This window comes from Gymnoscopelus microlampas (assembly GCF_963454915.1).
Source record: "Gymnoscopelus microlampas genome assembly, chromosome: 12".
NCBI classification, from domain to species: Eukaryota; Metazoa; Chordata; class Actinopteri; order Myctophiformes; family Myctophidae; genus Gymnoscopelus; species Gymnoscopelus microlampas.
The window spans coordinates 27,870,489-27,897,988 of NC_139949.1; the positions used below are offsets into that span (position 1 = coordinate 27,870,489).

Genomic DNA, 27,500 nt, shown 5'->3' on the forward strand with positions numbered 1-27,500 from the left:
CATATACCGTATTTATAATATTATTTATGTTTTTTATATACGTTTATGAAGACCACGTTGACCACCTTGACAAGCAGTGGTTTAATGATGACATACATCTGTAGATGTCATCATTAATCATTTTGGCAGGGGACTAAAGGAAATGAAGGAGTCCGAACTTATTCTTGCAAACGTACACCCCAACTCACTTAATATTACCTCTGATTAGCACAAATGGGAGTCACACCCCCGACATCCCTAAATAATGTACATGGAGCTGTGTGCACACACACACACACACACACACACACACACACACACACACACACACACACACACACACACACACACACACACACACACACACAAAGCGGTATCAGTCACGTTATTTATGACTATATAAAATAAAACAAATTAAAATGTCACAAGTAATAATAATATAAATGTGAAATTATTAAAGAGTGTAGGCCAAGGTTTATCATATCTTGTTGCTGAATAACAAATTATATATTGAAAGAGGTATTACAACTACAAATAAAATATCTCAAGCCGAGATGGAGACAATACGGCTGTTTTTACTGATAGGTGACCATGGCTTAGAGTACCCAGACAGATACGTATAGCTGGGATGATTCCTCTCATACACGCACACGTCTCTCTCGAACTCCCTCACACACACACACACCTCTCTCCCACACACACCTCTCTCCCACACACACACACACACACACACACACACACACACACACACACACACACACACACACACACACACACACACACACACACACACACACACACACACACACACACACACACACACTCATTCGTGACAACTGCCGAGACATGCACAGATCATTACACATCAAGACCACAGTGGGATTTATTCATTACAAAATATCTAAGCGTCTTTGTGCTCATTCCTGTGTAAAAGTGACTCAAGAAAGTGCTGTTCTCTAGAAGCTAAGATGCCGTCCTGAACATTGAAATACATTGGCACACTACACTGTAGTTCAGGCATTTAGCAGACGCTCTAATCCAGAGCGATTTACAGTAAGCAAGGTAAATACATACATCAAATGCATAGAGACAGTGTAGTGCCTCAGTAATCTAGAAAAATGGTTCTCAAACTTTTAAAAATGGTTCTCAAACTTTTAAACTTTTAAATTAACTCTGGCAGCATACAAATGTAACCAAATGGTCCATTTGGTCCCATTTGTATACTGTCAGAGTTACAGACTTGTAAAGGTACATTTAGACCTCCCAAAGGGAACCCTGAGAGTCCCTGGGATCCACTTTGAGAACCACTGATCTAGAATAAGTTTAGACTGATGTTAGGTTCTTGGTTTACCCATTATCCTAGATTATGTTTTGATATTATACTGTTTATACTGTTTAGACTCTAAACAGTAAGTAACTCTAAACAATAATATCAAAAAATTAATTATCTGTTCATTGAAACTATTCAAACTGTGTGATGCCTCCAACCTCCGTAGCCGTGACTCGAGCAAGTCTGACTGAGCTAGCAACATGCGCTGTACGGGAGAGAGGGGATGACAAGAGACCAAAACAAGTGAATCAGAGATGAGTAAGGAAAAACGCAATGGGATCACACTGAAAGCTAGCTCAAAACATTAAACCAGACCTGAGGCATACATCTACTGTGTGACCTTGCCTTCTTCTATTTCTTTCTCTCTCTCTCTCTCCCGCGCGCACACACACACACACGCGCACGCACACACACACACACACACACACACACACACACACGCGCACACGCACACGCACACGCACACACACACACACACACGCACACGCACACGCACACACACACACACACACACACACACACACACACACACACACACACACACACCTTCATCAAAGCTATAATTACATTTAGATCACTATGTACCCCTTCAGAGTTCCTCAGTGTCTCATGAAGCACATAAATAGGCCTACAGTATATACGAGCTCTGCAATAATTCATTTTGAGTGATTGAATATTATTCTTACAGACTGAAGTAAGACCTCTTTTTGGCTTGGAGGCAAACCTCTTCACGCTGTTAATACAACTATATTTCTCTGGCCACTGGGGGCCAAGGTAATGGGAATGGAAGCACAGGAGATGAGAAGAGGGACTCCCCGCTGCGCCTCACGTTAAACTTAACGATGCCATATAAAAAAAAGGCCGTCGCCCTCGACCTGCCGCTCCATCCCTCTTTCCCCCCGTCCCGTTCTGTTCCACTCTGATCCTGTCATCCTAAATGAGGCGTCTGACTGTGCTTGCCCTCACGGAGAACAGGGTAGGCCATGGAAGGCCGGATCAATGCCATCTTTGTCAGAGGGCTCCTCAGGTGACCAGAGTTGTTGGGTCCCTCCCTGTGTGACTAAAATCAAAAATACTCCCCTTTCCGCAGATTGGGCTAATGGGAAGAATTTGCTCATATTGCTCAAAGAGGGCTATTTATAGTGAGTGAGCTGGCTGTTGTTGAAATGGTTGAATGAATACTACTTCTCCTTTTTTCTTTTTTTGCAGATAAGCTCCCTTATCTATTTAGCATTGTCTATTAAGACATAAGGTATATAGGCATAATAATAAGGTAATTGTATAACCCCCCCCTCACAGTAGCTCATAATTTGATGGTTTTGTAGTATCTCGAGACAGACTTGTCTCACACAATCTTCAACCGTTTCCACCAAACGTTCTGTACAACGGAAGCACTGAAAATGCAAAGAAACTACAGTGGATGTACGCCCTCCCACCCACTTCTGTTTAATCTTTTCAGGTGCGTAAATAAATCGTATTGTAAATCAAATTAGTTGAAGAATATCTAGGTTGCTGCTTAGAAGAATGGGAATTCCAAAATATATTAAAGATATTTTAAAATATATTTTCATGAACAGAAATGACAGCTTTAGTGACTTTCAGGAGAAGTAGCTACACACTTTTTGTAGCAATACAAGATTGTGGTTGTCTGGCTTGACAGACTAATGGTTTGGAAATATTACTGAGCAAGTTTGTACCTGCTTAGAATCAATTAAAAAAATTGTGCTACAGCATGTCACTCATATTCAACACACAAGCCATCACAAGCCTGATCAAAGCACTAATCTGCCCAGTCATTGGTGTTTTCTTCTGGTCAAGTGGTGTCAAGGAAGACAGACAATTAATGACTTGTTGCTACAAAGCAAAATCCTGACTGTTGATTTAAGTCTGAGTTACTTTCAGAGCTAGCTTAACACTGGATGATTCTGTGTAAACCAGACCCAAACCTTTTAGCTCAAGACCCAAAAGAGAAATTAGACGTTTGCCCGGGACCCAAACTAGTGAAAATAGCAGATCTACAAGCTCACAACGCCCGCATTGTGAGCTTGAAGATCGGCTATTTTCACTACTTCTTAAACTTAAAAAAAAAGTATTTGTGGAAATTACCTTTTGAAAAATGTTGGAATTGTTTTAAATAAATGAAAAGTTGTGATTTCTTTTTGTTTAAACTTTTGAAAAAAATACATACTTTTTTCAATGTAGGAAACAGAATTTTGTTTTTATATTTACTCGTGACCCATAAAATTGGTCCGCGACCCAAAGATGGGTCCCGACCCACTGTTTGGGAAACAGTGGTGTAGACGACCTGCGATCTGCAGTCATGTGAAAACAACAACAGAGCAATAAGTCATCTTAAAACCAGACAATGCTACTTTCACTATGACAACATTCCTCTTTCAACGTAAGCTTGGCTTACATCACATTATGCAAAAATGGAGCAACACTTTTTCTTCAGAGCGTTTCCAGTGAAATAAGTCCCCTTATCAATTGGTTGCTCATACAAACCCATGTTGTCACTGGGACGTGGGGCACGGGGAGCCACAGGGGTCCTTGAGGGGGTTCCAGGGGGTCCCCAGCTAAATGACTGATAGTTAGGAACCAAATGGACACACTTACTTGCATTTTGCAACTCTGATAGAGAATAAATAGAACCAAATGGACGTAAGGATCTATTTTGATTCTATTTATACACTCTCAGAGTTAAATGAACACAGAGGATCTACAGTGTAGATTGGGATCCCAGAGATCAAATGGGAGTCCTGCCGTAAGCCTAGCAGCATGCAGCAGTAACACATTATTTGCGGGTGTATTGTGCTGGTAATGTACCCCTGCCTGGGAGGAAATGGACAGATGGAGGGTTCCCCCTTCAGCCCCATGGAGAGGCCCTTCACAGCTGCACCTCAATGGCTTCCCCTCCCCAGACACTGACATTGACAGGCCTCTCCTCAGACAGCGATACCCAACGTCTTGGATTTCTCTGGTGCAATACAAGACGTGGGATCGACACTGAGAGGGTTGATTTGATGGGTCTTCAATCAAGGTGACCGATTATTGATCACAGCCATTCAACATGAAGGGAAGCGAGCACACAGTAATGTCCAGAGGCCATTTTCAATTTAACTGAAAGTATAAAAACTGACAATTTGTAAACGCCAGTGTTGGGCAAGTTACTCAGGAGGTGTAATAAGTTACTTATTACTCCTATAAGCTACTTATTACTCCTTTAAAAAGTCATATTATTACATCTTGTAGTACTTGGTATCAGAAGTAACTAGTTACATTGCAAGTTATATTATTATACTACTTTTGCAGGAATGACACACGTGCATACCCATCCTACAACAAACATACTGTACACACAATCATTCTGTCTCCCTGCTCCCGCCCAACGCACGTACGCACGCAGGATCCATGTCTAAAGCTTACTTAATAATTTCCCAGGCCTATACAGAGGAATCAACTCCATTCCCACCACACACCACTGACAACGTGCAGACAATTTAGCACTGGAGACTATGAATCAGCACTTCAACACTCAACACTTCAATGCTCATCATTTTTCTCATCATCATTGTGGGGGAGACTTTTTCTTTTCCGTTTTTAAACTTATTTCTACATATCATCATCACTGTTGAATATGTGCCATAACCAGACTGAGGCAATTGTGTCTAAATACAGCTAGATCAAAAGGACTGGTGGCGGAGCGGCTGAGTGAGGAGGAATCACATCAATGGGCCGACAGCGTGATTAACACAGGATATCTGTCTAGTCCATTACAGTGTGTGCATGTTTGGGTTGTCCCTGCTCCACATCACCATCAAGCTGACTCACTGCTGAGGCCCTGACCATGAGAAGACGGAGAGGGAGACCAACAGAGGGAGGACTGGCCATTTCATTTAGTCTAGGATGATATCACATTGTGAAATTACTACGAGAGTGAGTGAGTGAGTGAGTGAGTGAGTGAGTGAGTGAGTGGGTGAGTGGGTGGGTGGGTGGGTGGGTGAGTGAGTGAGTGATTGAGTAAGTGAGTGCGGGCTGGTTGAGAATGTTAAGTTGAACACTGCATCAAGTCGAACAGACATTTGTTCCTGTAGGTATACCACTCTTTTGAAGGAGGGTAGCTTTTAACTATGTTGAATCATGCAGACATACAGTATGTGACTGAATGTGTTTGCCCATTGTATAACATTATTTAAGTTTGTGTGTTTATAATATACACGTTTTCAAATTCCTTTGTAATGGGTACTTTAGGACTGACAAAGGGGCAGGGTTATGTGTGAGCACATGTGTGCGTTGTGTGTGTGTGTGTGTGTGTGTGTGTGTGTGTGTGTGTGTGTGTGTGTGTGTGTGTGTGTGTGTGTGTGTGTGTGTGTGTGTGTGTGTGTGTGTGTGCGTTCAGCTAGCTTGCCTTGCAGGTACAGAAGAGGATACATAGAGAAATATGTTGATGTGCTCTGTGTGACATGCAGCGTTTTAGATTGTCAGAAATATATAATGATGATGACATCCATCGCATATAAAAGATCAAATCACATTTTGATCAAAGGCGTGGTGCATATGAATGCGGTGAATTTTCATAACCAGAACAATGACTGGATACGCATCACTGTCCTGGAGCGAAGGCAGAAGGACATTAGTCATGAAGCCTAGGGGCCCTAACAAGTATGATCACAGATGCATTTTCATGTGACCTGCTTATCAATGTCTGTTATCAACCCAAAAGGAATGCAAAGACAGTTTTACAGGGAGTTTATGGCACTTCAAAGCCATTCTACCGTTATTTAGACATCCTGGTACTGCTGGCAGACCAATTGAGTCACCTTTATCGATTCAACCTCGAATGTTAATGCCCTGGGAAAACAAGAGTGAAACTAGTTTAGTGTTACAATTATTAAGATCAAAATGTCACACTTTGCTTTTTCCTCAAATAGATTTCTCTCAAAATATAAAACATCCCCACAAAGTACAATTTCCCCCAAATATTTAAAACAAGACATCTTGTGTTGATGCATGTAAACCAATGAGCTGTCGATATTTTCCAACATTCCAATATTTCTCAAGTTTTGGATAGCGCCTGAAAGGCACATAGGACAGAGATGTAAAAATAACATGGAAATTTTAAGTAATGGATGTTCTCCTCGGGGTGAAACAAAAAAAGCTCTTTGGGAGACTTTCTGCATGTTATTTCCAGCTATTAGAAACTGTTAACAGAAGTGTGGAAAGCTTCTGCTGACAGTTGTAGAGTCTCTGAGTAATTTGTGACGTTCAGCCAGAGAGAGAGAGAGAGAGAGAGAGAGAGAGAGAGATATATATTCATATATTATTATTTATTTTTTATAGTAAATAGTGTAATAGTGAAAAATCTACAGGCTCGTAGATCTAATTCCACTACATTTGTGCGACAATATTGTATGATGGGGCATTAATATACAAAAAACTAAAAAAGTTGGAATATGGAGATATGAGGTTTCAGGCCGACAAATTAATTCGACTAAGCAAAAATGCAAATTCACATGTATTAATTCATGTCCACATATTGCTAGAAAAAAAAGAACATAAAAAACCTTTGAAATCTGGCAAAATCTCCGATAAGAAAATACTGTAACTTCTTTTTATAAATCTGTAGCTTACCTGACATTAAGGTATATTGTAATTTGTAAATACTGTTGGTGTATAAATAAATAAAGAGTATGAATTCATTTGGCACAACCCTGTTCTGCCACAGAGCAGCAAATAATAAAATAATAAAGTTTGCATTTCTCTGTACATTGACCATATCTTATACATTTATAAGGATGGTTACATCTTTTTCCATCCTCACATCTCGGATGGACAGAAATAGACTAACAATGCATGTCTCTTTACATTCACTTCAGCACATGCTGCCTGTATACACGCTGTATGCCTATATCCACCTGGGTATTATAATAAAACTAATAGTGAAAGTGAGTGACACTCTTTTCACAGAAAACGAATAAGAGAGATAGCATGCATGTGGGGATTTACCAGGTGATTTTTTTTTTTTTTAAGTTTTGAGCTTTCAGCAGCCTGTCTCTGGATGAACTCATATCAAAAGACTACAACTTCACATCTATAGGTCCCAAACCCCAAAGGCACTTCAAAGGAATGTACTGTTAAAACCATTTGTATTAATTCCTAATGTACTTAATCCTTGGGATATGTAGATTTTTTTATATTTAATATTTGGACTACAGTGTTTAGCTTTTTTTGTGGTGTGAACGCCCAGCACATTACCCTCTGTGAGATAATGGACCCCAATGGGTCATTCTTTGCATTGTAAGAGTTAAATTACAACAATTGACTGGATTTTACTGTGTACAGGAAGTTCAGTCACTGACTGTAATCGTGCCAAAAAGCTCACCTGCCAAACATGGAGAAGGAAGTGAATTGTACAACCTTATGTCATGTGAGAGTGAAATCACCACGATTAAAGTTCAACGGTCACTTAAACGCTATCGCCTCACTTCACAAGAGAGCAGTGAAACAACACACCTAACCAAATGAAAACTAACACTATTATGAGAAAAATAAAGCATTAAAGCACCCTTTTATATCATTAAATAATGGTTAATTGTTAATCCTCTAGTTCAAAATCCAGTTTCAACATTAGAAATTCTTGCATGAGTGAAATTATAAGACAAAAAAGCAAGGGTTCCCACCACAAAAAAACTCAACTCCAAGCAGCATTCTAAAAATCCGATAATGCAAAATCAAATGAGAAAAAAATGGAGCCTTAAAATGTTGCATAGAATATATAATCCAATAACTATAATAATTTGCAATGCATAACAAAGAACTACAAAAAGTGGTCCTCGGAGCACAGGTCTCCGCCAGGTCAGGTAGGTTATTGTGGGCCAGTAATATTCGGAATTCAGTCAAGTCAGTCAGACTATTATAGACATCATGTGTACAGATTTGCGTGATATTAGGACAAAATGTGTAGGAGCAATATAAAAAAATTGTTTGGCAAGAATCGGCCTCCTGGTGGTGCTATAATAGGCCAATGTGAAAAGGGTGGCATTTCTTCCTCGGCCTTTCACAGCAATTTGACACTGCATTCCTGATTTGGACAAAATCTATAGGAGTAATATTTTTTTTGGGGGGAAAAATACGGCCTGCTGGTGGCGCTATAATAGGCCAATGTGAAAAGGGTGTCATTTCTTCCTCGCCCTAGCGGGAATGTGCGTGCAAGGTTTCACGGCAATTGTACGCTGTGTTCATGATTTGACTCTGCAAAACTTTAGATGCCAATCTTAGCCAATCAGGATGGAATATGAATAATCTAACAGATCTGTCTTGATCACATGACTATAGAGATCATGTGTACCGATTCGCGTGATGTTTGGACAAAGTCTGTTGGAGTAATAGCCAAAGATCGGCCTGCTGGTGGCGCTATAACCGGCCGATGTAAAACATTTGGCAACTGGTTCAGCTCTGGCTTCCAGGGAGCATGTGAGTTTCCAGGGAGTATGTGAGTTTCACACAAATCGGTCCAACGGTGTGGAGATAAGCTGTTCACAGACGGATGCACAGACGGATGGACACACACACACACACACGGACGGACAGGGGCGAAAACATAATCTCGACCACTCCTTCAGCCTGGCGGAGACAATAATAATTTAAAACGTTTCAATGCCTGCAAAGCTAAAGTTAGACTGAAGAGATGCCCAAAATAATGTGCATATTCTAAAATTATATTACAACATATTAGGATCTTGCACGGCAAGTGCATGCCTAAGGGGATGACAGGTACAGTAAACATGTCACTGAGTAAGTGGCATGCATAACCATAAGCCCAGGAGACTTCATGTTTATTATTAAGTGTATGCATTCAAAGGGTTAAATTTGAATGGCCTAGAACCTGTTCATAGTGTGTGTGTGTGTGTGTGTGTGTGTGTGTGTGTGTGTGTGTGTGTGTGTGTGTGTGTGTGTGTGTGTGTGTGTGTGTGTGTGTGTGTGTGTGTGTGTGTGTGTGTGTGTGTGTGTGTGTCTGTGTGTTTCTGAAAGTGAGAGTGAGAAACTAAGAGAACGTGAAGTCAAGGTGGAAGGCCTTTAACCAGGAAGGAAGCTGACGGTTGACAGGTTGTGATGAAGGAAACTTCATTGTGACTCACAGTGAAACGTGTCAATAACCAATGATCTGTTGCCTTGTGCCTGTAGCTCAGTGAACAGTGACAGCCAGAGGGGATGGAACTTTCACAATTCTACACCCACATATTCTCTCTCTCTCGCACACGCACACATGCACACACGCGTGCACACATAGACAAAGTAATGGTCATTATCGAAAAAACATAATCTGTAATGATTGTATTTGAGCCTAACCCATTAGTTCAGTGTAGCCATATTTAACCTTGATATGAGTTCAATCTATCAAAAACTGGAGAGAAAATCTGAACAAGTTTATACTTCAAAGGCAAAATTAGGCCAAATCTTATTTCACAAACACAAAAAATGGACTAAAACAAAGCAAAGCTAAAAGAAATGATAGCACAGATGTGAGCTGATGCAATGTCTTCATTTGATTTCAGCACAGCCAAGATTGTGTGTGTGTGTGTGTGTGTGTGTGTGTGTGTGTGTGTGTGTGTGTGTGTGTGTGTGTGTGTGTGTGTGTGTGTGTGTGTGTGTGTGTGTGTGTGTGTGGTGACACTCCCACCAGCAGGTGTTTCAGTGGCCATTTCAAGCAGCAACCCCTGGCATCTCTACAAGGTTAGCCAGCACCCAAACCACCCACACACACACACACACACACACACACACCCTACTTTACTCACCATTACCTCTGTGTGCTAACACAGACACTCCACAGTGTGGATTCACAAGAACATCAACTACCTTTCTGTTTTGTTTTGTGACCAATTTTAGGTAAAATGTACACACACAAAACCAGTTAGTGGCGTTTGTTGACTCTGTGCTAACAACTTTTACTCCGAGACAAGACAGAGGTAAACAAACTGACGCTGGGTAGTCAAACAGTTCAGTGCTATACTGGCTCCACTAATTCTCACACACACACACACACACACACACACACACACACACACACACACACACACACACACACACACACACACACACACACACACACACACACACACACACACACACACACACACACACACACACACACACAGCGACTGCATGCTCTTCAGAATGAAGAATCAATACCTCAATTGGAAACTCCAGTCTGTGGGAACTCAAATACGTTGTCCATTCCTCCAAAGCAGATACAGTATATCAGCCAATAACAGTAAGCAAGCTTGCCAGATTGGTCTAACAATACAACAGGACTTGTATGTGTCGTATGTGTTGGGACGGAAAAGAGGCCACACCTAGAAGACACCGTCAATACTCAAGATCAGCCCTCGCTTTGTGTTAGCTGACAGTTGACCTGTCAGACCCTTGAATTTAAAGGTGCCAATTGCATGTGGTGAGTGATAAAGCACAGCAAAGTCTTTGAAGGTTTGATCTTCTCTGAAGCAGCCTGTGCATGCCCAAGCTCATATCCAGCTAGGGGAAAACTATTTGTTTTATTTATTCATCATCATTAAACATGCCTGAGAAGTCAAAGGAGGGATCTTCCGCCCTAGCTAAGCACATGTAATGAAATGTCTTTTCAAGGTCTGACGGGGCATATCTCACTTTCCCCAGCCAGTTCTCCCTGAATGACCTTCAGTCAGTCAGTCAGTCAGTCAGAAAGTCCATTTCACCCCAGAAAATGACAATCAATGTCCTCAGTCCTCACTCAAATGTCTGTGAAACATCAAGTTCAGAGTTCAAGTTCAAGTTCTCTTTCTCCCTCTCTCAAGTGTGATGTGCCCCCACCACACCCCACCCCACCCCATCCACCACAGGGAACATTTTGTGTGTCACACAGACACACACACTCACACTCTCTCACACACACACACACACACACACACACACACACACACACACACACACACACACACACACTCTTAATCTCTCTCTCCCTCATGCACGCACGCGCGCACTCACACACACACACACACACACACACACACACACACACACACACACACACACACACACACACACACACACACACACACACACAACACACCCATTTTCAAAAAGTGGCTGAACGTTGCTCTGTGATAGGCTCACTCACCCGATGAAGGACACCATCTGCTCCACTAAGTGTCTACTGAAGGTGATGATGACGAACAGCTTCTATATGACAAAGACAGAGAGACAGAGAGAGAGAGAGAGGGGGGGGGGGGGGGGGGGATCAGCCATTCAACCATGAGGTCACTGTAGGGGTGCGGGACAGAGCGGCACACCCATTATAGCTTGATCAGTAATATACTGTAAAGACCCCCCCCACACACACACACACACACACACACACGCACGCACGCACGAACACACACACACACACACACACACACACACACACACACACACACACACACACACACACACACACACACACGTTGGTGGCTAACAGGCGGTTGGTCTAAAAGCAGCCATGAAGAGGCTCCTTTGTCATGGAGGGTTAAGAACAAAGGCACTATGACACATCACCAACATAATCGCTGTCCCAATATCACATGGCCTGCTCTCCAAGGAGAGTTAGGTGGTGGCGGTGTGTGTGTGGGGGGCTGATTCAGCGCTGAACATAACGACGGGATGCTGGATGTCAGGGAGATGGAGGTGGTCATGGGTGAATGGAGAAGTGTGGAAATTAAAGTGGATGTGTCATGGTCTCAGGCTGTGCCCCTAGTTTCAGATGGGGTTGGGAGCCAGCTCCTGTCCAGTCTGATTCCTGCTTAGTCACTGAGGGACAGGATGGAAGGGCCATCTTGGGCCAGCCGTTCAGCCGCATGTCTCCCCCAGAGGGGCGCACAGACTCACGGCTACTTGACTTGATTTATCTTTTTTAATACGTTTATCCTCTCTTCTGAGTAGCTACTTGCTGTTGTGCATGTAACTTGTAAATTGTTTAATCAAGTACAATTGGCCTCAACAGACAATAAGCAAATCTTAAATGATCACTACTTCTACTATCCATTGTTCTTTCTGATGTTGTATAACATGCACAGTATGACCTGTTGTTCTACATACGTAGGCGTTAAATGTTCAAGCGGTCCTAATACGTTATAATGAATAATACCAATGTTTGTGCATTGCTAATTTATAGAACATTATTATCTAGCCTTGACACAAAAAAATATATAAACATGAGGCCAAATACATTTTGTGATCCAATAATAGCTGATTCTAATTCAACCTGTTCAGTCTCAAACTGAAGACGCTAAACATTGAGAAAACTCAGAAAACTGCTGCATCAAACTTTCGTAGACTATTAGAAAATAAATGTCATCATGGGTTTTGGTTGAAAATATTATATTAATATATATATTAACTTAAAGCAATGCAACTCAAAGGCGTTTTTCGCCTTTTACACAAAGAGTAGGTTTTTTTTATGCTCCACTCCCAATAAATCCATACTGAACTATGTGACTCATACTTGAATACATATTTTATTTTGTGCATCTCTGCATATCTCCCATTTTAGAAGTCTCATTACTGCTTTGTTTACGGTTGGCCCCCACACAGAGCAGGCAGTGAGGCTCCATGCGTTGAAGGGGCACAGGAAGGCTGACTAACATGCATTCATTCTGTCTGCTCGGAAGCTGGTGGTGACATGGTTTTACATCAGAGGGAAGTAACTGATAACACTGATAAGACGCTTCTCTCTCTCACACACACACACACACACACACACACACACACACACACACACACACACACACACACACACACACACACACACACACACACACACACACACGGAAGCGTTACATGAGCTAGTTCTCATTAGTTCACACAAACCCTACTTTACATTGAAATCAAAATAATAATGTGGGAAGTGTTCATCTCAAATTCACTTTAGCTGAGTTTTTGTTTTAAATAAACTACATTGAGAACAGATTCCATCCTGAGCTGATGAGCAAAAGAATTCTCCCCAGTCGAACACAAGGCGAGCACATCAGACATTAGATATCAAAACCTAAATGACATTATGCTTTATGCCATCCACTCAAAACCATATTGTTGCTGTTGGGCAGGCAGTATCTCCATTTCAGCTTTTTAAGTTTTTTGGGGGGAAATTAACGTAATTGTACAAGTGTGTTGCAAAAAAAGTAGTTAACATAGCTGATCTACAAGCTCACAATGCTTTGCATCGCAACACACTGTGATCTTGTAGATCTGCTATTTAAAAAAATGTGTTAAGTCTTACTGTTAGCTTCATAAATATTTAACCAATGAAAGGTATTAACAAGAGCTTGTGACTAAATAATAACTGCATTGGATCCATTGGAACACTGTTTTTTTCCCTCCATTTTGGACATGCAACATTTTTACTCCAAAGCAACGACATGACATGATGTGGCGATATTAACCATTCAGCACAGAGGAAATCTTTACCACGTAAACCCTGTTTTATACTTTGTCGTACAACCGTCGTGCAAAAATAGCGATAATAAATAAAATCTACAAAACGGTAACTTGTTAAAGTTAGATTTTGAACATTTTCATCTATAATGAAAATAGTAATAGTAATGCCAGGTTGAAGGTGGTTAATGAGCATGAAAGGCTGACACCATGCAGTACGAAAAGGTCCCCTGGGAGACCGGTTCCAATCGTACACCTGAACTACAGGTATACAAGCCCTGATCAAAAACTCTCTCTGAAGCATTGAGGCTACGGCACGCATTATGCCCACACACGTGCACCTTACCTGCACACCCCCCCCCCCCCCCCCCCACACACACACACACACCCACACACCCCCCACACACACACACACACACACACACACAATCACCTTTTGTTCCCTCTTGACCCAAGAGAGACAGCATCACCTGCTCTCCAGTGGTGTACATTCTATCCCTGCTGTATCCTCACACACTTCAGAACATAAACAACTACGACCAACTGTCCCATGTAAACATCGACCATGACCATTCACTCGAACTTCCTATATTAGTTCCAGACTTAATGGGGGGTGGGGTGGGGGGGATGAAAACACAAAGGAACCGTGAGTAATTGGGGTCCCCTGCCGTGCTGGTGGGCCTGGTGAGATCTTCTTTTTCCAACTGTATTGTCAGATGGGGCCACACCTCTGATCCTGTCCCAGTCTGCAGTAGCCCATGGGACTATGCATCTAATCTGTGTCAGTGATGCTGCCTGCCACCCACAGCCAACGCCACTCATTCTCCCTCAAACATCTTCCAGAGACAATGTTTATCTCCTCTCTCTCTCTCTCTGTCACACACACACACACACACACACACACACACACACACACACACACACACACACACACAGTCCCCTATTTGTGGCAGAATAATGCTTTCATGGTAATGATTGCGGGTGGAGAAAATGTTTTTTTCCCCCCATCTTAGCCGTAGTAGCCAACTCTATTGTGTTTAGCTTGAAAGTATAAAGTCAGTCCCATGATTATTCACTAACATTCTATAGATACCAGGACTGAAGTTATTTGGGGTCTAAAAAGTTTCTGATAATTTCAAAATATTATTTTGCCATGGAATATTTTAATCCATTTCTAGGCAACAGCCATGCGCAGCCAATCAAAGAATTCAGTTCCTTAAAATCTAAAACATTTGTGTTTTTCTGGTGTTTCCTTTATACTTTTCTTATAGTAGTGTTTAAACTACAGTACTAAATCTACTGTAGTCCCATATACTGTAGTAGTGTACTGTATACTGTACTCTGGCTGCTGCAGGAGCAGTCACAAAATGGTTGACTCCCTCTACTTTGGGTGCACAAAATGGCCTCCCTATTTTCCAGTTGAATCTTACTTGACTCTCATGTTGCAGATTCAAAACCATACTTAAGATAAATTATAAAATTCAATTGTGTGCCATTTCTCTGCATAGATATGGAAATGAAGATAAAAAATATAGAATAAAAAGTAGCAGACAACACATATTAAACTATATTGTGAATAGGTTTACGTGTGTATGTAATGAGCACTCTTTGATTTGAGCATTTCAAAAGCATTATTTGATGAGATTGACATTGACAGTATTCTTTAAAATAAACTTACTTGAATGTGCATCTTAATGACCGCTTTTCCAATCAGTGTTGCGCCAAAGAAAGTCCAAAAGGGAACCAGAAAATGTCCACATGTTATTCCTGCCAGGTCGAATAAAGGATTGGGAATCTGAAGGAAAGACAATTGAGGTAGTTTTCAAATTAATTGCAAAATCCACTACATAAAATATATTGTCTCTGTTGGGTGGAAACCACATTATGTCAAAAACTGTTACTTTTCAGTATTCAAATTCAAAAATAGCGAAACGACAAGCTTGTAGATCTGCAACTTTTGATAAGCTGTAGTATGATCAAGTAGGGCGTTAATTTATGATAAAAGACAAAAATATGGAGATAAGAGCTTTCTGCCCGACAGCAACAATATATTATTACATACAGTATGTGGATTAATATGATATGTTAAATGTGTGTTAATGTATTAAAATGAATTAAAGAATGACGTGAGTAGTCTATAATGCATTTTTGCTGTAGCACATTTTACCTCAATCTTAATTCTCTTCAATGAAGCAATTGTACATTAACTCTACAGTAACTGATAGTGCCATAAGAATATATGGAATACATATGTTGCTCATTTAATATAGTTTAATTGAAGTGACAGACAATGGCAAAACATGATAGCATTACTACAGTTTAGCTTGTACCATGAAAAAGGACATGAAAAAGTGCAGAATAAAGTAATTTTACTTACAGAAGCACAAGCCAGTATTCCAAAGAATCCAACACTCTGGATCAGTTTGTGCACTGCCAGCTTTGCTCTGGTGGCAAAGTCCTGAAAGGAAAAAAGGAAAGGGAAATATAAATATATATATATATATAATATTCAGACTCAAGTGATGTCTAGCTCATGTAGAGCAAGACATGCAGTTTGCACAAATCATTTCTACAAAATGCTTCATTTTGAAAAGGCATTTAAAACAGTGAAGAGGCAGGTTGATGTTTTAATCTACTGAATTCTACTGCAGAAGGCATAAAAAAATCAATTATCTTAAACACCCTTGCCACTGGTTATGGGTCAGGGTAACAAATATGTTACAGTATCTATTAGAATCATTTCACCATGCTGCGTCATTTCAAACTGTTCACAGCGATGAAAGATATTTTATCTAATAAGCAATTAATAATTTGTTTGTGGCAAATGAAAACAGACCAAATTAATTGTATTAAAGAGTTACCAGGGCAATTGCATTTTTTTAACAGTATTGTTCGTTATTCAAACATGACATTTTTGCATGTTTTCACTTTTCAGAGTTACTGTATGAAGTCAAGTATGAAATTAATTCACAGAATCTGTGGCAATATTTGCACTAACATGACTACAAATGTTGAAAACTTGGGAGACCTGTTGCTTGTGTCAAAGTCTATTAAAATGAGTTTCATTATTTATGTCAACATCTAATATTCCAAAGCAAATTGTTTTTAAGATGCCTCTGGTGCCTCAGTCAGATGATATTTCAGTTGTTTATTTGATAAAAAGAGGAGGTGTAATGTCATTCAATCTCTCAATTACACATTTAAAAATACCTCACTGTGCAAATGAAACGAATAATGTGGCAATAAGCTGCTTACGAAGTGCATTTATTTCTTAATGAGAGCAAAGATGCAACCACCCCAATATGAGTATTTTCAACTTCACCAAGCGGCCCAACAGAAAAACTATTTCAATACAGTTTTAATCACTGATTAAGAAAGGTGAACGCACATAAAACTGATACTCACACCTTCATAAATCAAGTTCACAACTGACACAACTGTCTATGACATTTGGAAATAGGTTTCTAGTACTTTATGGGCACTTTAATTAATTAAGCCATCCATATGTGTATTTCCCAAGCCATCTACATTTGTGCACCTTTTCTTTGAATCTACAATATTTTTGGGACATCAGCATGGAGCAACACTTTATTCACTGAACTTCATCAATATAGATCTACATCTAAACTGTACTGTGTCTGTGTAAATTGCAAGATGAGGGGAACTTAGTGAAGCGAAATCTTCCTTGTTCATAAATTAGTCACAAAGACTGAGACCACCTGTTATTGAATCTTGTCCTGACAGTCAAAAATATATTTATTTAAATGTAATAGTAATGCACCCCAGCCCCCCACGCGCACAAATATGACTAAAACCTTCATTTATGAATGACACTGACCACAATTTAAAACCTTCTGCCCACCATTCACACTGCAGAAATGCACTCTTTAATTCACTCTTTAATGCATGCAGGTATAAACTATAATCAATGTGTAACTAAAATCAATTTCTAAACTGTTTTTGTGTGTGAATCAGGGAAATTGAAGTGCTTCCATAAGGTGGCTTACCTCTAGTGGCAGTTTTAAATCCTTTATCATTGGATATGTGAGAACAAGACAAGGCGCTTTGGCCATTCCAATGACTCACATATTCTAACATATTCTACTGCTTTTCCCCTAACCCTCCTGACATACACACAAAAGCCTCTTTTCACAGCAATGGCATGGATTTTTCCTGTCAATACCTTTTCTGGGAAGAGGAGCTTAATCTGTTTGGGTGTTATTTAAAATAGTTCTGGGAACTGAGCAGGAATACTGAGTTTTTTCAGCTGGATCAACTGGTGACTGTTTCAAACTTTCTGGATGACACATTTCACACCTACAGAAGGTAAACTATGGCATAATTATTTGTAGACCATAAGTTTTCTTTCATGTCATGGTTTAATTAAATTAATAACTTTTGAGCTATAATTTATGTCTAAAATCAGAGTAGCGTAGTAGTAGTGTTCAAAATAAAATCAATTCAATTCTGTAACTAACCATTCAGTTTAGAGTTCTACATTTTGTGGACATTAATAGTGTGGAAAATATAAAGAATTTGTACCATAGGAAAACATAAAGAATTTGTACTAAAAATAACTATATAAAATTGTTAAACTGTGTAAAGAAAGTAAATATCAAAAGAAGCAAAGTTATGTTTCCATGTTAGTGAAAGATTACATGTTTACACTTAAAATATTTTGTTAGCAAATTGAGAACTGGATATTAATTTAAGTCAAGTGATAACATATTTAATAAATCAAAGGATAACCTTTCTCAGGCGACAATTACATCTTGTGTGTGTGTGTGTGTGTGTGTGTGTGTGTGTGTGTGTGAGTGTGTGTGTTTGTGTGTGTGTATGTATAAAGGATTATGTATATATAATACATATACAGTATGTAGGCTACTGTATGTATACATATACATACATATGATGTACGTATATGATGGAGCTTGCACAAAAAACGGATTTCACACACCTTTTTTATACCTGCATGTGTGTTTTACGTTTCATTTTAGCAAAACTTTTTTACCTCCAAAATTAGTACACATGACTCAAAGACTGAAATGTAATGCTCATACTGTAGATGTAATTAGGATTAAAGTTGACACATTTCCTGGTGAAATGCAGTACATGTACAATTACACAAATAGGCAGTGAATATATGAAGCAAGACAAATATATCTATCTGTAAAGTTAGCAAAGGTCCTCTGTGTTAAAATACACGCCTGGATTTTCTGAATGTGATATTGTTACATTTTAATGAACAAAAAAAACAAACGTCAGTGAACAGTAACTCAAAATGTGAGTCTCAAAATAATTATGTATATTTTTCAATTATTGGTTGTTTGTGTTCCAAATGTTAATAGTTTTGGACAGATTCATTTTGCATGATCAATATTTTCTGCAGGTGCAAAAGGTATAAAATCAACAATTCTAGAATGCAATGGTTGAATGCTAAGAGGTGTATGTGTGTGTTATCTATAATGCCTTTATCTCTCAAGCACATTGTTAAATCAAAACTTGAGTTAGGGGACTGGTGGTGATACTGTACTACCAAATATGGTCAACAAAACCAGTACAGTACTAGTGACATTCTTTGAGGAGTCCAACCCAGCGGACAGGAAATTTGAGAGACAACGGAGGTAGCCTAATAAGGGGATTGAGGGTGGGGGGGTACAAATGAACACTGAATCTGATTGGTTAACAGTTCGCATTTCTCCATCCAATCACATAAGGCTCCCCCCCAAGACAAGCCTGCTACTTCAATTCTAGCCTAGCCTTCTTTCCCTGTTTTTGCGTGCGTGCGTGTGTGTGTGTGTGTGTGTGTGAGTGCGCGTGTAAGCGTTGCACGGTATGTGTGTGTGTGTGCAGTGTGTTTTCAGGAGGTGGGAGACGGGGCTGGGTGTCTGAAGGAAGGAATGTGTATGGTTTACAGCTGAACCGCTGTGGACTGCCTGGACCAGCGCTACCTGACAACCGACTGTGTTGTCGACTGGACAGAATCATGCATATCCAATCACTGCCATGGAGACGGACGTGTTTGGCCCCTTGAATCCCATTTACTTTATGGCGTCATGACACTTGCATTGTTTGCATTAAGCGCAGTTTAGGTTTTCTATCTTATTCAATAAGGAGGGAATAAGAATATCAACAAAGCGTGTACAAAGGGTCCCAGGGGAGGGGCGGGGACAGTATGCGCGTGTGTGTGTGTGTGTGTGTGTGTGTGTGTGTGTGTGTGTGTGTGTGTGTGTGTGTGTTTGTGTATAATATTGTGATTTACTACAGTTGGACTATGTACTTGAACTCTTTCACATTTCTGCATTTCTGGATGAGGGAAGCGTCTATCTTCCATGGCTGGGGTTCAGACATCCAGACTCTGTTGTTGGCGGCTTATGGAAAATCACCATCTTTGCCAGGCACATCGCCAGGGCTGCCTGCCACCCACCCGCCCCCATCGCCACTGGCCTTCAGGGCAGGGCTTAGCAGCAGCAATTACATTTAGGAGATCTTGTCAAGGGTGCAGTGTCATTAAAACCATGCAACTACGGTTCCAGGTTTGGCTACTCAGCACAACTGCTTTACTCAGCAATCCATGCTAACGACCCCACATCCAGACGCCCTCTGTGGGACCGTTGATTACGTTTTGCTGACTGTTTAGATGGTTTTCTACTTCTTACTGCATCATTTCTGCTCCATTTCAGGAAGCAGATCATATGTGTTTTGCAAAAAAATTCTTTTTTTTTTGCCAGTAATTTATTACTGATACAGTCCCTGACATTACATTAAAATGTAAATGTTTATTGTTGCCACGGAGATTATGGCAATTAATGGAAAGCCAGAAGCGGCAAAGAACATTGTTTCTTTGCATTTCTGAGAACTTTACATTCATGGAAAACATCACCCACATTGTGAGAATTAAAAAAATATTTAACATGGGGAGACTGTTTCTGCTTTTCACATTTGTTTCTTCTTTATTGAATGCATCATTGTATTATGCGCTATCAGCAATTTTTGATTTTATAATCTATACTTGTAGCTACTCATGAATGGAAACTCCCTTTGAAAAAGTAGCCAAAATGTTTTTAATAGACTCTTGTAGCGCTGATGGGGTAAGGAGTTCAAACAGACAAAAAGCCTGCAACGACAAAGCAATCTGCTCAATGGGGAAAATTTAAGTGTCAGACGAGGAAAAATCTATGCATAGCCTATATACAAGTCAACACCCACACACATTTTTTTCTCTCCCTCTCAGTATTTCTTTTTCTGAATGAAAGTCTTTCACACACAGGACACCCATCTCCGGCGTGGTCGCCAGCCTCGACAGGGAGATGGCTAAAGTTCATCTCATTAACTCCGCATGAGCCCCCACCCTCTCTCACAGGCACAGGAAGTGGACCCCCTGACGCAACCGGTCCTATAGTCTCTTCTAGAAAAATTCAAATCTATCTGGACAAAAGAAAAAAAATGCACCCCTGAGTCCACGTTGACAAATTCTTTAACAAGCTGTGGTTAAAGGGAAGCTGGTTTTACTCTGACTCACCCCCCTCCTTTCAAACAGTTTACTGGAAATAAAGGGGGAGGAGGAGGGAGGGGGCACTTTCAGAGAAGTCACGTGATGGGGCAGGGCAAACCACAGCACAGAGAGCCTTTGAGTGCAGTAGGCCAGGGGAGGCAGGCACACGCCCAGCGCAGATGGCTCTCATTTGACTTACAGGAGATACGATCCTGGGAGTTGGCAATCAAGAATTCACAGCCTGTTAACCCTTTCCTTGCCAGACGAGGGGAAAAAAAAAGTCCCCACACAGCCAGCAGGAAATGATTTCATTATCGTGTTACAAGCAGTCATGGGCTTGATCCATGTAAGACCCCCCACCCCCACATACACCCCCGCCCCCCCGTCCTCCCCCCCCACACCCCCCAAGGCATTCCATGTCTATATCGAGGATGCCTCCTGGGCTCCTAAGGGCCATGAAAATGTTTGGCTTTTGTACCGAGCTAAGATTTAAGTGGAAAGAAATGCTGCTGCTCATGACATCAGTGTCTGGACCCGTTGGAAGAGCGGATGACTTCATTACTCTTGAATAGCTGTTTTGAATGAAAAAAAAGGAAAGAAAATGAAAGAGAGAGACACAGTATCTGCCGCTGTGTGTCACGTGAACATGTGGCAGGAAGTTGGCACGTGCAGACTGAGAGAAATAGCAGCGTTGGCACCTAGAGACCCCTGTGACTTGGGCAGTGAGAAAGATAACGTCAGCATCTTATTCCAGCTCTGCTGCCCAGGGGCGGTGGGAAGTATCACAACCGACATTGTCAATTTCTTACTATTTCCTGTCCTCAATGCAACAATCCATGTCACCCACCCACCAGTCCTACCAGTTGTCCAGTTTGATTAGTGTCAATTCCATTAGTGTCTATTGAGTCTATTTGTACTGCGGTCTTATTCTATTGATTTGGAGCCGTCACTCAATGCAACACAGTGGTGATTTGAGATAGATCCGCGTGTTCATGTTGATCGGTTTGATGTCCCCTCTGACAAAAAAAAAAGAAAAACATACCGTAGAGCGATAAAACAAGTGATGCTCAAAAAAATAAGGTGTTGATGGGTCCCCTCAAGAGAAAGAAGGATCCCCAAACATCCGAATAAAGGTAAAATCATCACAAAGACAAAAACACGCTGCTGTATGCTGGAGCTCCTCAATGGTTTAAGCAACCTGCGACCAAATGCTGTTGATGCCATTGTACAGACGGACAGTAGGACGTACGGACTCACACACACATAAGGCTGCCAGATCAGATATCAACAGAGACAAGCGGAAAGTGAGAGCGATGCAGAGGATGGGAATATAGCTCATGAGAAAGAATGAGAGCGTAAGGAGGGAGGGATGTCAAAGGAATCATAAAAATAGAGTGAAAAAGAGAGAGAGTGAGCGAAAGCGATAGAGACTGTACACTATCTCCACTTCATTCAGACAGATTGAGACAAACAGGCGATGCTCCTTCAGTGTCACCTCGGTTTTGACCCCAAAAAATTAATAAATACAAAGTACAGGAACGCATTCAAGTATAGAACAAAACTAAGACAAAAGCTTCTCTACCCCCACGATGTGTCTTCTGTTTGGCTCTTCCACACACTGTGCTATTTTCTCAGTGTTCTGGTGGGGAGCGAGACTTTATCAGTGGGTCCAGTGATGTCAGAGCTCTAGACGCACACATGTGGTCTTAAAGCTCGGGCTGCAATTGGTGCCAACCTATCCAGATGTCCATGGCATTAGTAATAATGGACCTTTAAAATAGGTATTGTAAACCTTATGGGAGGTAACTTCTGACGCATCTCATTCAACAATCGCATAGCAGCTACAGTACATCTGGTTCATCGTCACGCTCAACTTCTCCGGTCATTACAGCAAAGTCTCTTTAAGAGACGTCGGTTGACTCGGGTGCCATCTTGGTCAAATCCCTGGGTAGCCAATTCAGGATAACAACACAAGACTCCTATCTCTTTGAAAGGGGTATAATTTAAATCTCTGACACACAAATTATTATTTACATTTTATATTTACAAACACCAGATCAAAAGTACTAGATATTGTATACATTCAGAGCTATCGAAAGCTCATGCACTGTACATGGAGTAAAGGACTAAATGATAGAGATGTGTAATTCAGTCTCTGTGAACCTTATAGTTAGTTGTGTTTCCACTGGAATACCAGTACATTGCAGAGTTAAAAACATACATAAATTGCCTGAATATGCAGTGGGAGAGTCATTCCCACATGCTTATTGGTTAAGTGTCGTCATGTGACTGTTCCCACCTGAGATGAATATAACGGGTACAGTACTTAATGATTGCGCAATAAATGTCTATAAGCACATGAGACTAGGCATTTGGGGATGATAAAATATGTATTTGGGACAAACAAACAAATATCTATCTGTAGGCTGGCAGACGGCTTAATTAAACTCTCTCCCATCTCTCTCTCTGTCTTGCATTGTAGTTGGACACTCATTGGCAATATTGTTTTGAACAAAGCATTTTGTTCATTGAACAGATTGGCCTCGCTATGCTCTCTCACCCAGTAAATTAATTCGCTATATCAGATGCTCCCTCTTATTCTCGACCCCACCTCAACTGCCACGGGCGCACACACACGCACGCACACACACACACACACACACACACACACACACACACACACACACACACACACACACACACACACACACACACACACACACACACACACACACACACACACACACACACACACACACACACACACACCCATCTCCAACAGAATGCATACAAGAGCTTTTACCAGAGCAACTCTTACACCAGCATTGTTTTTATAAAACATTGTTGATAGAACAACATTTTGTTCTATCAACACACGGTCTCTTATGTAAGCACTGTTATGACGCTACATGCAGGTATTCTGACTAGGTAGGATTACATGATATTGACGGTACAATATGGGCATTCAAAATTGGCACGCGGTTCACACAGGACGGCAACATTTAATATACCAGTAAATTGGAGGCATTTCAAGCAAGTGGGAACAGGGTTTTATATAGATCACCTGTGGTCTAATTTGCAAATGAGGTCTCGAACCTCAAAGTGACTCTCCTGGTTAAATAAAGGTTACATACATACTACTTTATTCATTCACACACACGCACACACACACACACACACACACACACACACACACACACACACACACACACACACACACACACACACACACACACACACACACACACACACACACACACACACACACACACACACACACACACACACACACACACACACACAGACAGACAGACAGACAGACAGACAGACAGACAGACACAGACAGACAGAGAAAGGTGAGATTAATGACATTCAGTAGATCCACTGTGGTAAAACCTTCTCAGTTTTCAGCACAAATACCACCTCAAATTACCAGGTCAAATAAGGCATAAATGAACACCTACAGATCTGCAATGTCCGAAACATCCATAAGATGTATAGATGGAGTCATTTTATTGTCATATATACAAACTCAAAGCTAAAAGGCATGAACTTTTAAATACACCATAAAGTGTCTAACTGTTTGAGCTACACTGTCAGGAAGAGAAAAGCATTCCCTAGGATGAAGACTGTCACAAGACCTATATTGTCAGGAAAAGCATTCCCTAGGATGAAGAAAAGTTAGATTAAGACAGGTTAGATTAAGCCAGGATAAAACCACTTGCATGTTTCTCATTCCTCCATTTACAAGTTCAAGTTCAAGGACCCCAATGGAAACAAGCCCGCAAGGACTTTTTTGGCCGGACCTTTTAGACAAAAGCATTATAAATGTAACTGTGTTGTTTTACATTCTTTTTGCCTAATAAAAATTTCAATCAATCAATCAATCAAAGTGGGTGGAAGGCAAATATTTACGCATGTTGCGCTGTGCTGCATTGTCGGAACATTTGTAGGAGTCACTTTAAATGAGAGTACCATCTCTCAGGGTATTATGAAACTCGGGGGGGAACTCAGGAGCATTGTTTTCCGCCATACTGTTGAGGACCAAGGTAGAGTTTTGCCGTGGGACACTGGCAATGTTACACCCGCGCACACAGTCAACACATTGTACTTCATGTACACTGTGATGACTCTGATGAATCAAATTTCACATCCAGGTCTCACTCTCCACAACTTCATAACTTTATTAATCTCTTTGCCTTTGTCAGTGTTTTTCTGGTATTATAATTGTGTTTAATGTTTTCTGTGGGGACTGCGGATGAAAATGTGCATTCTTGCTAAATGCGGTGTATTTACATTGCATTATTATAAACAAATAAAGTAAAGTAACAACTGTCGATTGGGGAAAGGTGTGAAACTGTATTGTGGAAGGGAATAATATTTGTCATGCACAGTAAAATCCTTAGTGTACTCTTATGGGACCATTTCTCCACTTTCAGAGTTAAAGCTGCACTCTGTAACTGTCACATTATCCTACCCGAGATTCAGACTCAGGAAAATGTTTTACCACTGAGCTAATAGAGCACGCCTGCTTGCTCAGGGGAGATTGCTTTTTACTTTCAGGCAATACCACTTGTCACCAGTGGTGGTCATACCCTACCAAAGGATCTACATTTCTCAATAGAAGAGCAGGGAGACCAAATACAAGATAACAAAGTAACATTTTATAGAAAAAAAAGCTGTAGCTTTTAACCATTTAAACCCTATATACTGTACTTGGGTTAACCGGAGACCCCCAGGGGTCTGTACTTGGTCCTGTCCTTTTTAGTCACCGAAAATAGCTGATCTACAAGCTCACAACAAGTCACAACTTGACGCACTGTGAGCTTGTAGATCTGATATTTTCGCCGAATGTTCTCCTATTATGTGGTTAAACTAACGCTGAGGATTTAGCAGTGGTGACAAAGAACAGATAAACGTCTTACACCTTACGCCTCGTTTCCATTCAGCTCTGTGTTCTGTCCGTAAATCCAGTTCAGTTGTATGGGAACCTCTGTGATCTCTGATATGTGAGAAACTCCTTCCGTGTTTCCCTATATGGAATTTGCCTCAAGTACGTACTACAGAGATTTTTCTTTTTACGGATTTCAGAGAGATTATTGCTTTGTGCACCAGGAAACAAACAGAGGACGCCATTTCATTAAATTCAGTTGCTTAACACATTCATTGCCAGGTATTAATTCATTAATTAATCCGCCACTGCCAGTGGTTTTACCTTATTATGACCAGATTTTGACGATCCACAGGAAAAAAGAGTCAATGTGGATGTAAACAAACGATGTCTCGGTGGAAAGACGAGAGAAAAAAAAACATTGTAACCGCGATTGTCTGCAGTTGAATATAGCTCCTTTCACCAAAAACGCAATGACTTAACCCATTGAGACCTGAAGCCGATTCTACATGTCTCCTAAATCTCAACAGTATTCTGAAAAACGTATGTTTCTATATCAGTGGTGCTCAATCTTTTTCATGTCAAGGACCCCCAATATGATATGTATTTGGCCACTGACCCCATCAAAATAATTTGTTCCAGGAACCCCCAGAAGCAAAAGATTTTAGTTAAATATGTTCGCTTTAAAAATATATATATTCAAAGATTCGCACACATTTTCACGATTTTTCAAAAATAGCAGATCTACAAGCTCATAGCGCGGCACTCGGTGCCGCGCTATGAGCTTGTAGATCTGCTATTTTTGAATAGCCCAAACTGTAAAATAATGCTTTTTAGCTCAAATCTAAAAATGACACAGTTCCAGGTCTTAATAGGTTAAGTGAAACCTGGGGTGGGTTGGAGTGTTATGTTTTAAGAGAGGACACTGAGTGAGAAGGTAGGTGATGAAGATAAATGACAAAGGAGTAAGTGGAAAAGGGAGAACGGTAGTGATGGACAGAAACCAAGTACATTTACTTGAGTACTGTACTTAAGCAAATGTTTTTCGTATCTGCACTTTACTTGTGTATTTGTATTTTTCGATACATGACTTTCACTCCACTACATTTCTAGGAAGGGAAAAGGTACATTACTCAATCCCTATTTAACTCGGTAATCGAATTATTGGCTCAGGAAAGAAACAAAAAAAAAATCTCCATGAATTCAAGGCTTCATGGGGTCTGTAATTGATAGAAAATAAGTATTCTTTTGGATGAACTACTCCTTTAAGTATTTTTAAAAGCAAGTACCCCAATACTTAAACTCAAGTACAAATTTGACTGTTTCTGATCTGATTGAGTTATTTTTCTTTCTCTTCT

General features: G+C 40.6%; 1 protein-coding gene across 2 annotated transcripts in view; it reads right to left on the bottom strand.

The window, feature by feature from the left end:
- Positions 1-27,500, bottom strand: part of LOC311057509 (vacuole membrane protein 1-like) — a 71,169-nt gene that overhangs the window by 12,016 nt on the left and 31,653 nt on the right. For both annotated transcript variants that reach the window (XM_084074469.1, XM_084074468.1), the window contains exons 8-10: positions 16,134-16,214; positions 15,435-15,551; positions 11,466-11,527 (exon numbers count right to left, since the gene is read on the bottom strand). In XM_084074469.1, coding sequence (XP_083930595.1) covers positions 11,466-11,527; positions 15,435-15,551; positions 16,134-16,214 — 260 coding nt within the window. The remainder of the gene's footprint in view (positions 1-11,465; positions 11,528-15,434; positions 15,552-16,133; positions 16,215-27,500) is intronic.